We start from the raw sequence: 19874 nt of genomic DNA on the forward strand, positions 1-19874 counted from the left end.
GTTTTGATTTTGTGGTCTCTTTTCTTCCGGGCACTAAGAATGTCAAGGCAGACGCCCTCTCTAGGAGTTTCCTTGCTGATTCTCCTGTTGTGACTAAGCCTGCTACCATCTTAGGCGAGGGGGTAGTTCTTTCTGCTATCTCGCCCGATTTGAGACGTGCTCTGGAAGAGTTTCAGGAGGACAAACCTGAGCGTTGTCCCAGTGGAAAGTTGTATGTTCCTGAACAGTGGTGGAAGAGAGTGATGTCTGAAGTTCATTGCTCTGCATTGGCTGGTCATCCAGGTATTTTTGGTACTAGAGATCTTGTGAGTCGGTCTTTTTGGTGGCCCGCCTTGTCTCATGATGTCAGGAATTTTGTGCAGTCCTGTGGGACTTGCTCCCGGTCTAAACCTTGTTCTCGCTCTAGTGGCTTGTTGATGCCTTTGCCGGTGCCCAGGAGGCCATGGACCCATATTTCAATGGATTTTATCTCTGATATGCCTGTCTCTCAGAGAATGACTGTTATTTGGGTGATTTGTGATAGATTCTCTAAGATGGTCCATCTTGTACCACTCCCTAAGTTGCCATCTTCCTCAGAGTTGGTGCCCTTGTTTTTGCAACAGGTGGTTCGCTTGCACGGGATTCCTGAGAACATTGTATCTTACCGAGGAGTTGTTTGTGTCTAGATTTTGGAGGACTTTCTGTTCCAAGCTGGGAATTCAGTTGTCCTTCTCCTCTGCGTTTCAACCTCAGACCAATGGGCAGACGGAGAGAACAAACCAGACTTTGGAGTCGTATTTGAGATGTTTTATTTCTGCCGATCAGGATGATTGGGTTTCATTTTTGCCCTTGGCCGAATTTGCTTTAAATAATAGAGCTAGTTCTGCCACTTTGATGTCACCTTTTTTTGTAACTTTGGGTTTCACCCTCGATTTTCTTCAGGGCAGGTGGAGCCTTCTGCCTGCCCAGGTGTTGACACTGTGGTGGAGAGAATGCACCCGATCTGAGACCAAGTAGTGGATAAGTTGTCTCTCTCCCAGGAAAAGGCCCAGCGGTTTTCCAACCGGCGTAGGACCGTTGGTCCCCAGTTTAAGGTGGGTGATATGGTTTGGTTGTCATCAAAAAATATCGCTATGAAGGTGGCTTCTCCTAAGTTTAAGCCTAGATTTATTGGACCTTACAAGATTTTGGAGATTATTAATCCGGTCTGTTTTCGGTTGGCTCTTCCTGTCACATTTAAAATTCATAATGTGTTTCATAAGTCCTTGTTGAAGAGGTTTGTTGAACCAGTAGTTCCTGTGGTGGCACCTCCTGACCCTATATTGGTTGAAGGTAACATGGAATATGAGGTAGAGAAGATACTGGATTCCCGTCTGGCTAGACGCAGACTCCAGTATTTGGTTAAGTGGAAGGGTTATGGTCAGGAGGATAATTCCTGGGTCTCTGCCTCTGATATTCATGCCGAAAGATTGGTGCGTGCCTTTCATCGGGCTCACCCGGATCGCCCTGGTGGCATGGATGAGGGTTCGGTGACCCCTCCTCAAGGGGGAGGTACTGTTGTGAGTTCATTTTTCCCTTCACCATTGAGGTCTGATGAACTCCCTCCTCTGGTGAAGAAAGGTAGTGAGGCTGATTACCAAACACATGGGCAGCTAGATGATGACTGGGTGGCTGGAATTGAGGACTGGATATAAGGCTGCCGACGCCCTTCTTCCTGGCTGGTGATTTTCCTGCTGGATTCTTGGAGACCAGTCTGATTCCTGCATCTCAAAGCTAAGTTTTTCTGCTCTGCTTTGTACTCTTCAGTTTTGTTTTTGTTTTGCCTTGTTTTTTGGGAGTTCTGCCATCCCCGGCCGGGGGTGAGCTGAATTCCATTTTTGTCTCTGATCTGTTGATCTTTTGCTTGGTCTTCAGAATATACCTGAGCGCTGATATAGTCTTTTGAAGCCTAGCGTCTTCAGGGCCTGTTTTTCCTATCAGTCGATTGGCTCATTTTGATAGGGGTTTTGCGGATGGCAGACAGCAGCTTTCCTATCCTGTCCTGTGTAGTTAGCTTGGGCCCCATCATTTGCTCAACCTATCTTTCTATCTGTGTTGGTGTTTTCATCTTGCTTCACCGTCATTATATGTTGGGGGCTACCTATTGCTTTGGGGTCTGCTCTGGGGCAGTTTAGTTTTTCCCCTTTCTGTCTTTAGGCTATGTAGTTCTCTGGCTGTGATCGAGGGGTCTAGGGCACCGTAGGAACCCCCCACGGCTACTGCTAGTTATTGTGGATAGGTTCAGGGGTCTCCAATCCGATAGCTGCCAACCTCTCTGGTTTTTCTGGACTTAGCTGGTATTTTGTTTTATCCTCCTTCGGTGACTCATTATAACAGAATCACCAGCCATACCGCAGATTCTAGGGTACTCAATAGCAGGAGAGAATTGTAAAAAAAAAAAAAAAGTGTCAGTATTTTTTTTTTTTTTTTGTGTGCATATTTTTTCCTCTATATCTCTGATAGCGTAGGGGGAATTTTTCTCTCAATGGAGATGAAGCAATTGTCTGATCGTGTGGAGCAGATCGCTGCTGAAGTGCGGGGAATTTCCGCCTATCTTGCTCATTCACATGCTGCTGAACCAAAGATTCCTACTCCTGATGTATTTTTGGGGGATCGGTCTAAATTCTTGAATTTCAAGAATAATTGTAAATTATTTTTTGCCTTGAAGCCTAACTCGTCGGGGAACTCCGCGCAGCAGGTTAAAATTGTCATCTCTTTGCTGCGCGGCGATCCCCAGGATTGGGCGTTTTCTTTGAAACCTGATGATCCTATTCTGAATAATGTGAACGCATTTTTTCAAGCCTTGGGGTTGTTGTATGATGAACCTAATGCTATTGATCAGACTGAAAAGACCCTGTTGGCATTAAGCCAGGGTCGGGGTTCGGCAGAGTTGTACTGTCAAAAATTCCGAAAGTGGGTGGTCCTTACTACCTGGAATGATGGTGCCTTGGCAGCCCTCTTTCGAAAGGGTTTGTCAGAAACTGTAAAAGATACTATGGTGGGATTTACTGTTCCCTCTGGTCTTGACGATTCTATGTCATTAGCCATTCAGGTGGATCGGCGTTTACGTGAACGCAAAACTACACGAGAGATGTTGCCACCTGTTGAACAAATGTCTGAACCTATGCAATGTGATAGAGTTTTGTCTAGGGCGCAACGTCAGGATTTCAGAAGGTGTAATAAGCTGTGGTTTTTTTTGTGGAGATGCCTCGCATATTATTTCTGTCTGCCCTAAACGAGAGAAACGTTGTGCACACACGTTTTCTGTGGGTGGTGTTCAACCCAAGTTTCTTCTGGCAATTACTCTGATCTGCTCCCTGTCCACATTTTCCGCCAAGGCTTTTGTGGATTCAGGAGCAGCTCTTAACCTGATGGACTTGGATTTTGCTAAACGTTGTGGATTTCCTATGACACCTCTGCGGACGCCTATCCCTTTGAGGGGTATTGATGCTACTCCTTTGGCGAAGAATAAACCTCAGTTTTGGACCCAGGTGGTAATGCGGGTCGCCCCAGACCATCAAGAAAATTGCAGATTTTTGGTGTTGCATAATTTGCATGATACCATTGTTCTGGGGTTTCCCTGGTTGCAAATTCATAATCCAGTTCTGGATTGGAAATCTTTGTCTGTGGTGAGTTGGGGTTGTCAGTGTGCCCTTAGTGATGCTCCTGTTTTCTCCACCTCTCCCTAGTCGCATGATGTTCCTGACTATTTGGCTGACTTTTATGATGTATTTAGTGAGAATGAGTCTGCATCTTTGCCTCCTCATAGGAGTTATGACTGTGCAATTGAGCTGAACCCGGGGTGTAAATTCCCTAAGGGTCGGCTTTTCAATTTATCTGTACCCGAGCACGAGGCTATGCGATCTTATATTAAGGAGGCATTGGAGAAGGGTCATATTAGACCATCCTCTTCACCCTTAGGTGCTGGGTTTTTTTCGTGGCTAAAAAGGATGGTTCATTAAGGCCTTGTATTGACTATCGTGCCCTCAACAAAATTACTGTTAAATATCAGTATCCGTTACCCCTGATTTCTGATCTATTCTCCAGAGTTAAAGGTGCTTGCTGGTTTACCAAGCTTGACCTCAGGGGGGGCGTATAATCTTATTCGCATTAAGCATGGGGATGAATGGAAGACGGCGTTTAATACTCCGGAGGGACATTTTGAGTACCTGGTGATGCCTTTTGGGCTCACTAATGCCCCTTCTGTCTTCCAGTGCTTCATGAACGATATATTCCGAGACTTTGTGGATAAATTTTTGATTATCTATCTGGATGATATTTTGATCTTCTCCAAGAATTGGGACTCTCATGTGGAACATGTTCGGACTGTGTTCTGGATTTTGAGGGAGAATTCCCTGTGTGTCAAGGGATCGAAATGCCTTTTTGGGGTACAGAGGATTTCATTTTTATGATTTATTTTGTCTCCGTCAACTATTGAAATGGACCCGGCCAAGGTACAGGCCATTTATGATTGGGTTCAGCCCACTTCTTTGAAGGCCCTCCAGAAGTTTTTGGGTTTTGCTAATTTTTATTGGAAATTTATAGCTAATTTTTCTGGTATTGCCAAGCCATTGACGGATTTGACTAGGAAGGGTGCTGATGTGCTGAATTGGTCTCCGGAGGCTGTTTCTTCCTTTCAGGAGCTGAAGCGAAGATTCACTTCTGCTCCGGTTTTGCGGCAACCTGATGTCTCACTCCCGTTTCAGGTGGAGGTGGACGCTTCTGAGATTGGTGCAGGAGCGGTGTTGTCCCAAAAAGATCCTGTGACATCTAAAATGAATCCTTGTGCTTTCTTTTCCCGAAAGTTCTCCCCATCCGAACGTAACTATGATGTGGGGAATCGGGAACTGTTGGCCATGAAATGGGCATTTGAGGAGTGGAGACATTGGTTGGAGGGAGCCAAACACCAAGTCGTGGTCCTTACTGACCACAAGAATTTGATTTACCTGGAGTCGGCCAAGCGCTTGAATCCTAGACAGGCTAGGTGGGCCTTGTTTTTCACACTTTTTGATTTTGTGGTCTCTTTTCTTCCGGGCACTAAGAATGTCAAGGCAGACGCCCTCTCTAGGAGTTTCCTTGCTGATTCTCCTGTTGTGACTAAGCCTGCTACCATCTTAGGCGAGGGCGTAGTTCTTTCTGCCATCTCGCCCGATTTGAGACGTGCTCTGGAAGAGTTTCAGAAGGACAAACCTGAGCGTTGTCCCAGTGGAAAGTTGTGTGTTCCTGAACAGTGGTGGAAGAGAGTGATGTCTGAAGTTCATTGCTCTGCATTGGCTGGTCATTCAGGTATTTTTGGTACTATTGATCTTGTGAGTCGGTCTTTTTGGTGGCCCGCCTTGTCTCATGATGTCAGGAATTTTGTGCAGTCCTGTGGGACTTGCTCCCGGTCTAAACCTTGTTCTCGCTCTAGTGGCTTGTTGATGCCTTTGCCGGTTCCCAGGAGGCCATGGACCCATATTTCAATGGATTTTATCTCTGATATGCCTGTCTCTCAGAGAATGACTGTTATTTGGGTGATTTGTGATAGATTCTCTAAGATGGTCCATCTTGTACCACTCCCTAAGTTGCCATCTTCCTCTGAGTTGGTGCCCTTGTTTTTGCTACAGGTGGTTCGCTTGCACGGGATTCCTGAGAACATTGTATCTGACCGAGGAGTTCAGTTTGTGTCTAGATTTTGGAGGACTTTCTGTTCCAAGCTGGGAATTCAGTTGTCCTTCTCCTCTGCGTTTCACCCTCAGATCAATGGGCAGACGGAGAGAACAAACCAGACTTTGGAGTCGTATTTGAGATGTTTTATTTCTGCCGATCAGGATGATTGGGTTTCATTTTTGCACTTGGCAGAATTTGCTTTAAATAATAGAGCTAGTTCTGCCACTTTGATGTCACCTTTTTTTGTAACTTTGGGTTTCACCCTCGATTTTCTTCAGGGCAGGTGGAGCCTTCTGCCTGCCCAGGTGTTGACACTGTGGTGGAGAGAATGCACCCGATCTGAGACCAAGTAGTGGATAAGTTGTCTCTCTCCCAGGAAAAGGCCCAGCGGTTTTCCAACCGGCGTAGGACCGTTGGTCCCCAGTTTAAGGTGGGTGATATGGTTTGGTTGTCATCAAAAAATATCGCTATGAAGGTGGCTTCTCCTAAGTTTAAGCCTAGATTTATTGGACCTTACAAGATTTTGGAGATTATTAATCCGGTCTCTTTTCGGTTGGCTCTTCCTGTCACATTTAAAATTCATAATGTGTTTCATAAGTCCTTGTTGAAGAGGTTTGTTGAACCAGTAGTTCCTGTGGTGGCACCTCCTGACCCTATATTGGTTGAAGGTAACATGGAATATGAGGTAGAGAAGATACTGGATTCCCGTCTGGCTAGACGGAGACTCCAGTATTTGGTTAAGTGGAAGGGTTATGGTCAGGAGGATAATTCCTGGGTCTCTGCCTCTGATATTCATGCCGAAAGATTGGTGCGTGCCTTTCATCGGGCTCACCCAGATCGCCCTGGTGGCATGGATGAGGGTTCGGTGACCCCTCCTCAAGGGGGAGGTACTGTTGTGAGTTCATTTTTCCCTTCACCATTGAGGTCTGATGAACTCCCTCCTCTGGTGAAGGAAGGTAGTGAGGCTGATTACCAAACACATGGGCAGCTAGATGATGACTGGGTGGCTGGAATTGAGGACTGGATATAAGGCTGCCGATGCCCTTCTTCCTGGCTGGTGATTTTCCTGCTGGATTCTTGGAGACCAGTCTGATTCCTGCATCTCAAAGCTAAGTTTTTCTGCTCTGCTTTGTACTCTTCAGTTTTGTTTTTGTTTTGCCTTGTTTTTTGGGAGTTCTGCCATCCCCGGCCGGGGGTGAGCTGAACTCCATTTTTGTCTCTGATCTGTTGATCTTTTGCTCTGTCTTCAGAATATACCTGAGTGCTGATATAGTCTTTTGAAGCCTAGCGTCTTCAGGGCCTGTTTTTCCTATCAGTCGGTCGGCTCATTTTGATAGGGGTCTTGCGGATGGCAGACAGCAGCTTTCCTATCCTGTCCTGTGTAGTTAGCTTGGGCCCCATCATTTGCTCAACCTATCTTTCTATCTGTGTTTGTGTTTTTATCTTGCTTCACCGTCATTATATGTTGGGGGCTGCCTATTGCTTTGGGGTCTTCTCTGGGGCAGTTTAGTTTTTCCCCTTTCTGTCTTTAGGCTATGTAGTTCTCTGGCTGTGATCGAGGGGTCTAGGGCACCGTAGGAACCCCCCACGGCTACTGCTAGTTGTTGTGGATAGGTTCAGGGGTCTGCAATCCGATAGCTGCCAACCTCTCTGGTTTTTCTGGACTTAGCTGGTATTTTGTTTTTTCCTCCTTTGTTGACTCATCATAACAGCACGCATCACTTAGTTACCCGATGTGTACCTTAGAAACATGCTCGCGCCGGGAGCTGCCAGCACGCAGGTTTCTAAGGTACACACTGGGTAACTAAGTGACGCGCGCTGCTTAGTAACCCGATATTTACCTTAGAGAACAGCTCCCAGTGCCTGCTTAGAGCGCTCTCTGACCAGAATGTCACTGTCAGGAAACACGGAAGACTTCACGGTGGTGGAGCAGGTAGAGGTAAGTATTTCAACTTTGCAAGTGCTGTGATCCTGAGCAAGCAGGGGCCCACTCGTTGGCGACGGCACTGGCACAGGGCCCCTCATAGTACGGCGGTGTGTCTGATGACGGGAGGGCCCTCCCACCGGCAGAGACACTTTTGCGTACTATGAGGGGCCCTGCGCCAGTGCCGTCTCCCATGAGTATGCCCCCCCACCTGCTCAAGGAACCTGCACTTTCATCTGCACCTTCCTCTTTGTCACCGTGTAAGGTGGCATAGTATGCAGGAAGGGGATCCTGAGTTTCCTCAGGGTCAGATTCTGGCTGTGTAGAGTGCGAGGGGAATGTAGTGGTCTGGATCAATGTACCAGCAGAGTCATCTAGCAGTGGCTGGGCATCAGTGCACTTGTGGCGCCCCTAGGAGTACGGTCACCACAGTGGCATTACCTTCCTCCTAGGGAGTGTGATGTCATGCTTGGGAGCAACAAAGGATCTCTCTAGCAGATAAACCAACACACAACACAGTTCCCACTCCAGGCCAGCAGGGAGACCTCTGAACCTGACTGCTGAGGAGCTGATCTCTGTGGTCGGGAGGAGGTAAGTTAGGGCAGTCTGTGAAGGGAAGGGGAAGTGTGTGGATGTGAGAAGGGAAGCTGGAGGATGAGCAGAGTTAAGGCTCACTCCTAGCTGGAGTGCATGGTCTGGATTCCGGTCTCCGAGTTTGTAGGGACACTGACGGTCCTGCAGCAGAAACCGGAGGAAGAAGTAGCTGGAAATGCTCTGTTCCCAACTAAGGCTCGGAGGCCCCAGCAGCGACGTGTGTGAGCCAGAAGGAAAAGGCTATGGCTGCCTGGCATACGAGAAAGTACCAAAAGAGAGTCAACAGGGGGAACTTCAGTGAACTCAGTACAGCGAGTACCTCAGATAAGCGCTAGAACGGAGGCCACACTACCTATCTGCAGAGAGAGAATTCCAAATTTGCTTCCAGGCTGACCAACTCCTTCTCCATGTGTACTCTGGGTCCTGGATTGCACTTACCAAGTACAGGTAAAGGAACTGCACGACTGTGTCTGTCCTTTTTCTCCTGCGCCTGGTGCACGGCTCTGCTACATCCTGCACTGCACACCATCTACCAACTCTTTCATCTGCCCTGCGACTACGGCCCTACCTGTGCAGGGCTTCTACATCTTAGCTGCACCACAACATCTGTCCCAGAGAAGCGACACTGCAGCGCGGGTCAATCTGATCAGAAACCACAGGTGGCGTCACGTATCATTCACCTATAAACGTTATTCACCCCTTTGCATGGACGCCCAGGGCCACGGAACGGGTCATCACCACCAACGTGACACATCCCTCTGAGACACCGGCCCGGTACCGATTAACCCCATTGCCCTGGCTGGCCACCCACACTCCATGTCAGATTCATCTTGGACTGGGGAATTCACGATTTGACTTGATAACCAAGGCATGGTATGTGAAAAGAGCTCCATGGAGTAATTGATAGTGTGGCCTGCCACATCCTTCACTTTTGGTAGGGGTGAAGGACACAAGGAAAGGTGTTGTTTCTGACCAGGAGCCTCCACTGACAACGCAGTGCTTTCATTTTTTGAAACTTCAGAAGAAGAGGTGAGAGAGCTGGAGGCTGTGTCAGCAATGTAAGCCAAAACTTGTTGCTGAAGCTCCGGCTTTAAAAGTGGTTTACCTACTCCCAGAAAAGAGAACCTTTGAGGCCTTGTGGAGCCAGAAGATGACGCAGGCACAACACCTCCTGCCTTAGGTGCTCTTGTGCTTTTGCCACTACCAACAGATGCAACACCACCACCATCGGACCAGCAGGCAACCCCCGCCCACTTCCATGGTGTCTTCCACCATACTTCCTCATTTTTGTGAAAATGTACCCAAAATAACACCAGCTATATGGTACTGTAAAACAAGGTAGAAGGTGTGTCTACTATTGGTGAGAATTTGAATCTCACTATAGATTTGAGGACGCTGAACTATTGTCTCAGGCCCAGTAGAGATTACACCTCAATGTAACAGTCTGAAATTGGATGGTGTATGACAAGGTGGAGGGTGTATGTAGTATTGGTGAGAATTTGAATCTCACTAGAGATGTGAGGATGCTGAACTATTGTCTCAGGCCCAGTAGAGATTACACCTCAATGTAACAGGCTGAAATTGGATGGTGTATGACAAGGTGGAGGGTGTATATAGTATTGGTGAGAATTTGAATCTCACGAGAGATTTGAGGACGCTGAACTATTGTCTCAGGCCCAGTAGAGATTACACCTCAATGTAACAGGCTGAAATTGGATGGTGTATGACAAGGTGGAGGGTGTATGTAGTATTGGTGAGAATTTGAATCTCACTAGAGATTTGAGGACGCTGAACTATTGTCTCAGGCCCAGTAGAGATTACACCTCAATGTAACAGGCTGAAATTGGATGGTGTATGACAAGGTGGAGGGTGTATGTAGTATTGGTGAGAATTTGAATCTCACTAGAGATTTGAGGACACTGAACTATTGTCTCAGGCCCAGTAGAGATTACACCTCAATGTAACAGGCTGAAATTGGATGGTGTATGACAAGGTGGAGGGTGTCTATAGGATTGGTGAGAATTTGAATCTCACTAGAGATTTGAGGACGCTGAACTATTGTCTCAGGCCCAGTAGAGATTACACCTCAATGAAACAGGCTGAAATTGAATGGTGTATGACAACGTGGAGGGTGTATATAGTATTGGTGAGAATTTGGATCTCACTAGATTTTAGGAGGCTGACAATGATGCTCTCAGTCCAAGTCTGGATGCAGGCAGCCTAATAAGCAGGACTGCTGCACACAAGAGGGTGGAAAAATGAACGCTTGGTAACTGTGCAGAAAAGAGGAAGAAAAGTATTTTTGCTTTTAAAAAAGCAGTTTGCACAAAAGTGTGCAAACAGCAATGCAGCTATCAGGGAGCCTTATAAGGCAGCCTAATAACCAACAGAGCTGATGCACAAAAATAGAGCCTCCCCTGTCACTGCGCACAAAGTGTTGTGTTGCAAGTGGAAATCGCTAACAGCAGAAGCAGTTTTTGGTTCTTCGCTGCCTAACGCTCTCCCTTATTCTGAATCAGCAGCTGCAACCTCTCCCTAATGCTAAGATCGGCAGAAGTAAGATGGCGGTCGGCGTGCACGCCCTTTTTTAGCCCCTGTGACGCCACACAAAGCAAGCCAATCACTTGCATGCCCTTCTCAAAGATGTTGGTGACCGATGCCTATGTCATCGCGTTGCCCACAGTGTGCGTCCTCCATCATTGGCTGAAAAAGGGCGCTGGAAGAATGTTTTAAAACGCGACTTTGGCGCTCTGGTCGCCGATCTCTTGGACGACCTCACGCCAGGCCCGGATTGGCAATATAACTAACCGGGCATTTTCCCGCTGGGCCGCTGTCACGTGGGCCTTGGGCATCTGGCCGCTTGCCAGCTGCTGCGGCCACTGTTGCTCCTGCCGCCGGCCCTCTGCGGGCATGGCGGTGATAGTTTCTAGTTCCTCCCGCACTGCAGGGAGATAAGCCGCCACGCCCCCCCGCACCCCATCCTCGCCTTAGCATGAGACCCCCCCAGCCACTCACAGTGTCGCACTCGCTTGCCTGCTCGCTCTGTTCGCAGGACCTGTGATGAGGTCACAGGAGGGGAGGAGTCAGGGGGTCACATGATCAGCAGGAGCCTTTGTCCAGACCCCCGATCATGTCACCCCTGACTCCGCCCCTCCTGTGACCTCATCACAGGTCCTGTGCGCTCAGCCTTGCCTCTACCATCTGCAAGACTCTGCTTTGCTGTTGTCATGGTGCTGGTTGAGGTATGTATGTGTGGGGTCAGGATTTACAGTGTGGATGTAGCAGAGCTGTGTGTGTACGAGGTGTACGGAGCGGAGCCGTGAGTGTACGGAGCGGAGCCGTGTGTACAGAGAGGAGCCGCGCGTGTACGAGGTGTACGGAGAGGAGCCGCGTGTGTACGAGGTGTACGGAGAGGAGCCGCGTGTGTACGAGGTGTACGGAGAGGAGCCGTGTGTACGAGGTGTACGGAGCGGAGCCGTGTGTACAGAGAGGAGCCGTGTGTACGAGGTGTACGGAGAGGAGCCGCGCGTGTACGAGGTGTACAGAGAGGATCCGTGTGTACGAGGTGTACGGAGAGGAGCCGCGCGTGTACGAGGTGTACGGAGAGGAGCCGCGTGTGTACGAGGTGTACGGAGAGGAGCCGTGTGTACGAGGTGTACGGAGCGGAGCCATGTGTACAGAGAGGAGCCATGTGTACGAGGTGTACGGAGAGGAGCCGCGCGTGTACGAGGTGTACAGAGAGGAGCCGTGTGTACGAGGTGTACGGAGAGGAGCCGTGTGTACGAGATGTACGGAGCGGAGCCGTGTGTGTGTACAAGGTGTACGGAGAGGAGCCGTGTGTACGAGATGTACGGAGCGGAGCCGTGTGTGTGTACGAGGTGGAGCCGTGTGTGTACGAGGTGTACGGAGAGGAGCCGTGTGTATGAGGTGTACGGAGCGGAGCCGTGTGTGTGTACAGAGCGGAGCCGTGTGTACGGAGCGGAGCCGTGTGTACGGAGCGGAGCCGTGTGTACGAGGTGTACGGAGAGGAGCCGCGCGTGTACGAGGTGTACAGAGAGGAGCGGTGTGTACGAGGTGTATGGAGAGGAGCCGTGTGTACGAGGTGTACGGAGAGGAGCCGTGTGTACGAGATGTACGGAGCGGAGCCGTGTGTGTGTACGAGGTGTACGGAGAGGAGCCGTGTGTACGAGATGTACGGAGAGGAGCCATGTGTACGAGGTGTACGGAGCGGAGCCACGCGTGTACGATGTGTACGGAGAGGAGCCACGCGTTTACGAGGTAGACGGAGTGGAGCCGTGTGTATGGAGTGGAGCCATATGTGTACGGGATGTACGGAGCGGAGCCAAGTGTATACAAAGCGGGCTTTTCCCACGGACACAGGAGTACACGGCGGAGCCCCGAGGAGCATTTTAAAACACACACATGACGTTCCACCTGAAGTGATGTGCTGTAAGCTGACCGGAAATGAGATAATTTCTTGAGGAGATTGTGACGCAACCAGGAATGCTTCAGATCCATCACCGTGTCCTCCTCCGACAGCGCAGACAGCAGGATCGCCTTGGAATCGGGGATGCCGGCCATGTGAGCGGATCATGATAGGTCCTGCACCGGGAGGCTCAGGTGGGCACTACAATGGGAGCCGGGCTGCTATAGTATCTTTGTAGAATCTTTCTTTATTTCTTTTTCTCTTTTTCTTTCTTTCTCTGTTCTTTCATTCTCTGTTCTGTCTTTCCCTCATTTTCTTTCTCTCTCTGTTCTTTCTTTCTATTTCTGTTCTTTCTTTCTCTCTCTGTTCTTTCTTTCTCTCTCTGTTCTTTCTTTTTTCTCTCTCTGTTCTTCCCCTCTTTCTTTCTTTTTCTTTCCTCTCTTTCTCTCTGTTCTTTCTTTCTTTTCTTTTCTTTACTTCTTTCTTTCTCTCTCTGTTCTTTCTCTGTCTCTCTCTGTTCTTTCTTTCTTTCTTTCTTTCCCCTCTTTCTTTCTCTCTCTGTTCTTTCTCTGTCTCTCACTGTTCTTTCTTTGTCTCTCACTGTTCTTTCTTTCCCCTTTCTTTCTCGCTCTCTGTTTTCTTTTTTCTCTCTCTCTCTGTTTTCTCTCTTCCTTAGTGCCAGTCAGTGTGCCCATAATGCCAGCCACTGTGCCCTCAGTACCAGTCAGTGTGATCAGCAGTGCTAAATGGGTGCGATTAGGTGTGGACATGGGTGTGACTAGTTGTGAAATGGGTGTGGCTGGGCACGGCCAAAATTTGCAGCGGCGCGCTATGCGCGCCGCAGTCTTTGTCCATCTTTCCCTTCTTCAAAAGTTGGGAGGTATGATAGGGGCGGCTATGACCAGGGGGTCTGGTTGCCCAATAGAGAGCATTTCTGCCAGGAATTCTGTAATCATGCATACAAAAGGGTACAGAGATTTGGGAGGAGTACTGTACCTAAAAGCAATAAATAGGACTGAGCTGAAATACTGGGCACAGCTGTGACTACATGTTATATAGTTGTGTTAATCTCCTCTCATTTCTTGTAAACTACAAGTGTACAAAGATATTATATAGTCACCATGTGACTAGTGGGCCTGTGTAACTTCAAATGCCAGGGCTGAATTTTAGTCCCAGTCCGGCCCTGCCTCACGCTATGGTCGGGTTTCGTTTCATGAAACCCGACTTCAGCGAAAGTCGCTGACTTTTGAATATGACCGACCCGTTTTGCTCAGCTCTACTGGTAATATAATTCTCCAGGTCAACACAAATATGGCCAATACCAAACTCGTACAATTTTTTTTATTATTTCAATGGTTAATTTAAAAAAAATAAAACTTTGTAAATAAAAGGTTTTTTTGCCATTTTCTGAGACCTGTCACTTTTTTTCATTTTTCCATTGATGCAGCCTTGTGAAGGCTCATTATTTTTGCCTGGGGAACTGGCATTTGTTATACAAACAGCAAGATGTTTGATTGCTTTTTGTTGCATTTTTTAAGAGTGACACAGAGACTGAAAAATAGGAATTCTTTTATTTGTTTCCTTTTGCAGTGTTTATATTATGTTTTATTAGGTTAATTACTTTTATGATTTGATACATCAGACTTGTATGGACTTTGTAACACTAGATATATTTGTCTATTTCATTCTTATTTAGTTTATTTTTAACCCCTTCATGACCTATGACATATACTGTAGGTATGTCATAGGTCATGTGTCCCCCTTTGATGCCGGCTTCGTTGCTGAGCCCACATTTTTCCAGGCATATGACATGTGCCCCTAACAGCCACGGGTGGAATCACTATCCACCCATGGCTGATAACACATTAAATGTCGTTGTTAATCTCTGTCAGCAGCATTTAACTGGCGTTTAAAGAAGCGGGTCACGAATCCACCGATTGATGCCCCATCACATGAACTCGGGGTGCCGAAGGGTTGGCATAACAACTGGGGTTCTGCAGAAGACCCCCGTGTTTGTCATTGCAAATCTCCTATAAACACCGACCCGTGACAGGCATTCATAGAAAATCACGATTTACTCTACACATAGCAGTAATGAAACACAGCTATATGTAACATAAATAATAAAGTCTCCTAAGAAGACTATTGAAGCAAATAAAAAGTAGAAAAAAAGGTTTAAAAAATATTCAAAAAAATCTAAAAGTTCAGATCACCCCCCCTTTTGCCCCATTCAAAATAAAACAATAAAAAATACACATATTTTGTATTGCTGCACACAAAATATACACTAAATGAATTCGATAGGTAAATGATGTAATGAGAAAAAAATCAAAACACCAGAATTTCTTCTTTTTTTTTTTCATTGCAATAAAATGAAATAACAGCTGTTCAAAAAATATCATAACTACCCTAAAATGGTATCAATAAAATTGTCAGCTCGGCACACAAAAAAATGCGCCCTCAGCCAGCCCCATATCCCGAAAAATAGAGACACTATGGGTCTCTGAAAATTGCAACTTTTTTCTTTACGAACTGTTGATTTTTTTTCACAACTTAAATTAAAAAAAGGACCTACAGTATAGATGTTCGGTATCTGCGAACTCATGATGACCTGGTCCCGCAAAAAAGAAACCCTCACTTGGCCATATTGACAGAAAAATAAAAAAGTTATGGCTCTGGGAAGAAGGGGAGCAAAAGATGAAAATGCAAAAATGGAAAATCCCATGGTTGTGAAGAAGTTAAAAAGGGAATGTTTCATAATGGATTTGTTGTGTTATAATGGTTAATGTATACTTTATAATGTCTGATATGATCTGTACATGTCCTCTCTGTATTGTAAAGTGCTGTGGAATATGTTGACGCTATAGAAGTGAACATTATTAATAATGGATTCGAAGATCCAAGATAAATGGATTCTCACATAGTGAATAAATGAAATAGTACAATTTACCGACATGATAATGAAAATCACACATATGAGAATATATACATAAAATATAGCAAAAGATGTATACAAGGCAATATAAAATATACAAGATATCAAAAGAGGCATAGCATCATACAAGACAATATTAAAATTAGCTTACACTCAGTCTTCACATCTAGGAGAGCCATCCCCTGCCTAGACCCAGATGGACACAACAAAAAAGTTTCACTATTGTAGTTTTCAGTTGGACTCCACCCTTTCTTTATCTAAGGCCCCTGCAGATGTTTCACATGACCTGTCAGCTGATTCATCTTGCCAAAACTGGCGGCAGCATGAATCAGAGCCTTGTTGCACTATTTCAGCCAGGGGCACTATTCTACAAAAAACAGGACCTAGAAGATCCCACCGGGCCCATAGCCGGAGATGAGACTAGTTTGGTGGCAGACACGACTGCCTCTTCCCAGTTATGATTGACAGGTCTCTTATTATAAGAGTGACCTGTCAATCACCTGCAGTTGTGCTCGGAATGGCTTGCCTGGGCCAGCGCCGAACTAGTATCGTCTCCAACTTTTCTCTCCAACCAGATCCTCTAACAATATTTTCTCTAAAACGCTGGAGCTTTATAATCACGGATCAAAGAAAGGTATACCTCATTTTAATCAAGCAGCAAGGCTCTGCTTCATAGTTTGGGCAGCATAAATCAACTGACAGGAAACCTTAAAAATCTGCACAAATAATAATATCATTTAGTTTTTGTTTTATTTCATTAACATATTTTTTTTTTGTTTCCCCAGATCAGTTTCTTACTGGTGGCACCACATCCAGTCTCTTGTGTACTGCAGTGCATCACTTGTCCCTGGCACATTTTTGGAGGCATCTCACAGCTGTACCTGTACGCTCCAGCATCCCAACTGCCAGGAAAACATTCCATGCATACAAGGACCTGGCCCCTTGTGCTCCCTCTGCTCAACAAATCACCCTGCCCAGTGTGCCAGCTGCAACCCTGGATACACATTAACAGCTCAAGGCCTGTGTGTGCCTTCAGTGCCTGAGTCCTCAGAACCTTACCTTGGGACAGAAGGTACTTTACAGGACTTAGAAGTGAAATATTTGCTTCTTAAACGGGATGGACGCTTGAGAGCTCCAGCTTTCTTTATTTCTGGGGATCTGCGGCTTGGCATGTGGTTTCAAATGGGTGGCAGGAAGCGTATGCTCCTTACCTGCAAGAGCAACAAACACTGGCCCAGGCAGCTGCATCTACTTTTAGGACTTTCAATGCGTCTCTGCCTTGCCGGAAATGGTACAAGAGACCCCCAAGTAACCGTTTATGTGAATCCTTTTGGAGGGAGCCACTCGGAAAGCTGGTTGCTGCCTGCAGGAGAACAAGGTTATCCAAGTTGGGAGAAAACTTGGGACATGGAGGGTGGAGACCGTTGCCAGAATTGGACTTTGATACTAGGCCATCGCTGGCGGTCATTTTTTGAAACCGTTCACTTTTACATGAGAAGCAATCCTTTGGAAGAAGAAGAAGGAGAGGAAGATTCAGCAGAATGGACTGACAGACAGACTTTGGAAGATAAATTAGAAGATCCTGAGTATGTTCGTATTGATGGTCTTCATGCCTTTGGTTACAGTGTACCTTTTGACCCAGAGGCCATCAGAGGCTTAGCGCAACAAATAGACCAACCTGGGTCCAGAGAAATTGCATTGCTAGAAATGCAAGAGCTAAGAAAGCGAGTGAATTTCTTATCACCTCCAGGTGCCCGTAAGCTGGATCTATTTAGCTGCCTACTGCGACACCGGTTGAAGATGAGCAGCAACGAGGTGGGAAGAATACAGGCCCAACTTGCTTTATTCAGCAGTCAACTTCCCAACGGCTCTACGTATGAGACAACAAAGCTCTGCAGCTAAAAGTTCAGCTTGGATTTATTTGCTCTTTCAACACATAAGGCCCATAAATTATGTACAATGTCTTCCTCTTGAGAAGTCAATTCTGGAAACCACATCTGTATTCTTGGGTCTGCAATATTCTGTTGTATTGGGGGAAAAAAAAGTTAATACAGATTGTTAAAACTAAAAAGAAGGAAATCAACAAAAAAGGTCCACCTTTCGCCAAGGTCAATACTACAAATTTAACAGTGCAAAGAGAATCATGCCCAATCTTACGGGACTTGATGAGTTCTGGTTTATGCAGCTCAGTAGGGCATGCTAAGTGTGCCAGCTGTGATAGTTCACCAAGATGACAAAACTCTAGAAAACATCACAGCCAAAGCCATATTCACATTGATCCACAAATGAAAAACGTCTTGCTCTCCCATGTCTTAGAGTACTGAAGATCGCTTGAGGATTTACAGTTTGATATATCAAGAGTCTGACCCAAACGAATACAAATCACATAAAGAAAGAACACAAAAAATGTAGTATAAGGACTTTTATTTTCAAAAAGTGTCAAATGTAAATGTATATGACCTACTCAGAAAGAAAAAAAAATCTTGATACATATATACCTTACTGTTAGTGTTAACCTAACAGTACAACTATCTCCTTCAAAGCCTTATTACTGTCACCAGTGACATTTACAAGAGTGTGCTTCGTCTGGTACAAAGGGGGTTAATGGAGCTTAGTCATTCGTTATAAAGGTCATAAATTTGCAAAAACTGACAAAAAAGCACAAGAAAATATAAGACTTTTCAGTGACCTTTGTGTGTTGATGTTTTGAATAAGTACACATTCTGAGTGTGTCTGTGTGGACACAAGTTTAAGTGTGTGATTATGAATATCCAGGTCTCATTGTGTGTATGGGCTTAAGACGACACAAGAAGGGAGCATTGTAGTCCCTGATGCAATTTAGATGATATTTAATTTGTATGTAGACCTGGTAATGAATGCAGATTTGTACCAGTGGAACAGAGGCCCATTGAGTGACTCTCAAGAATACAGCCTATGTCGAAATAAGTGTCTGAAGCCTAGAAAGAGAAAATATGATTTCTTCAAGGTCAAGAGAAGCCAGTATTGGCATATAGTAAATACATTCTATCAATGGACGCAGGTTGAACTAATTATGCACTGTTGAGCATGACAAAAGATTATTGGTTATTTTCTAAGCCATTCGGCACGTAAAGTCCTTTTTTTTGTTTGAATGTGCCATAAGGTGATTTATAACCTACCTGTGGCCATGTGTTTTCAAATCTTTGTATCTCAAACAGGGCTCAATAAAGAAAAGGAAGCTTTGTAGGCCTTTATGTTGTCCAATTGACACTTCCCACTCGCTGCTAGACATTAATGAATTAGAGCATTTAGGGACGTTCTTGGTGCATTTTTTTTCCCATCCTATAGTAATTTTTTTTCTTTGGAAGATCTATATTTCTACATACCATTGCGTGTAATGTTCTCCGGTCATACAGTTTATATGGTTCTGAGACATAATAATAGCCTAATCTGATATATATAAAATAGTTTTCCAGGTCTGATTTATTTTTTTTTACTATGGGTTTAAGAACAGGCAGGTATTTTCTATCTACCTGACTATTTTACAGACCATTCCCGCTGGCAATTCTGCTGCTTCACGTCAACAGAGCAGGACTTCCTCTTCCAGGCTGCTGTGTTGACGGGACATGACTTCCGGTGTCATGCTGATCCACAGTTGACTACCCGCAGTTAGGCAGCGGGGAGCTGGCTGTCAATCAGTATGATGTTAGCAGTCACACCCCGACAACAGAGTAGAATGGAACAGATGCCGCTGCTCTTTCACCATAACATTAGCAGATGAGGCAGAATAACTAGCAGGAGAGGTCTATGATCGCTGTGTGCCGACAGAGATCGTAGCTGGGCAGAACAGGCAGGTAGGTAGCTTGTAAGTTCTTAGGCCCATAAGCCCATACAAAAGATATAAATTAGTCTCGGATAACCCCTTTAACCATCTGTAAACACTAGCCTTGAATGGTGCAAACTGAAAGATATGATCTCAGGATTATTTAGCCAGCATCTTTAATGGTCCATTTACACTGATCTACTCGCCACCCTAAGTGACCATTGATTGGCAAACTATCGCTTAATAACCAGTTCATACAGGCAAACCAAAGTTAGTGATGCTTACTAACTGATCTGTACTGGATTGCCCAGAGTACATAGGCTGCTGTTGTTCTTGGCAGTGCGAGTACAATTTCTAGAACACGATGCGCCACCGAGAACGATGATATTTTATGCGGAACAAAAGATCACTTCATATGATGAACAAGTTTTTTGTTCATTCTTCGGATGATCAACAGCCTGTTTACACTGAAAGATTATCATGAAACAAGTGTTAAAAGAGCTCATACCCAAGAATCTTTCAGTGT

At 45.8% G+C, this 19874-nt stretch overlaps 1 protein-coding gene across 2 annotated transcripts in view; it reads left to right on the forward strand.

Annotated features, from left to right (window-relative positions):
• BRINP2 (BMP/retinoic acid inducible neural specific 2) overlaps positions 1 to 18767 on the forward strand; it is a 427262-nt gene extending 408495 nt beyond the window's left edge. For both annotated transcript variants that reach the window (XM_073571293.1, XM_073571292.1), the window contains exon 8: positions 16332 to 18767. In XM_073571293.1, the coding sequence (XP_073427394.1) occupies positions 16332 to 17448 (1117 nt within the window). In that variant the 3' untranslated portion in view covers positions 17449 to 18767. The remainder of the gene's footprint in view (positions 1 to 16331) is intronic.
• The last annotated feature ends 1107 nt before the right edge of the window (positions 18768 to 19874 follow it).

Source organism: Dendrobates tinctorius, unplaced genomic scaffold, assembly GCF_039654945.1.
Source record: "Dendrobates tinctorius isolate UK_male_01 unplaced genomic scaffold, ASM3965494v1 ptg000029l, whole genome shotgun sequence".
NCBI classification, from domain to species: domain Eukaryota; kingdom Metazoa; phylum Chordata; class Amphibia; order Anura; family Dendrobatidae; genus Dendrobates; species Dendrobates tinctorius.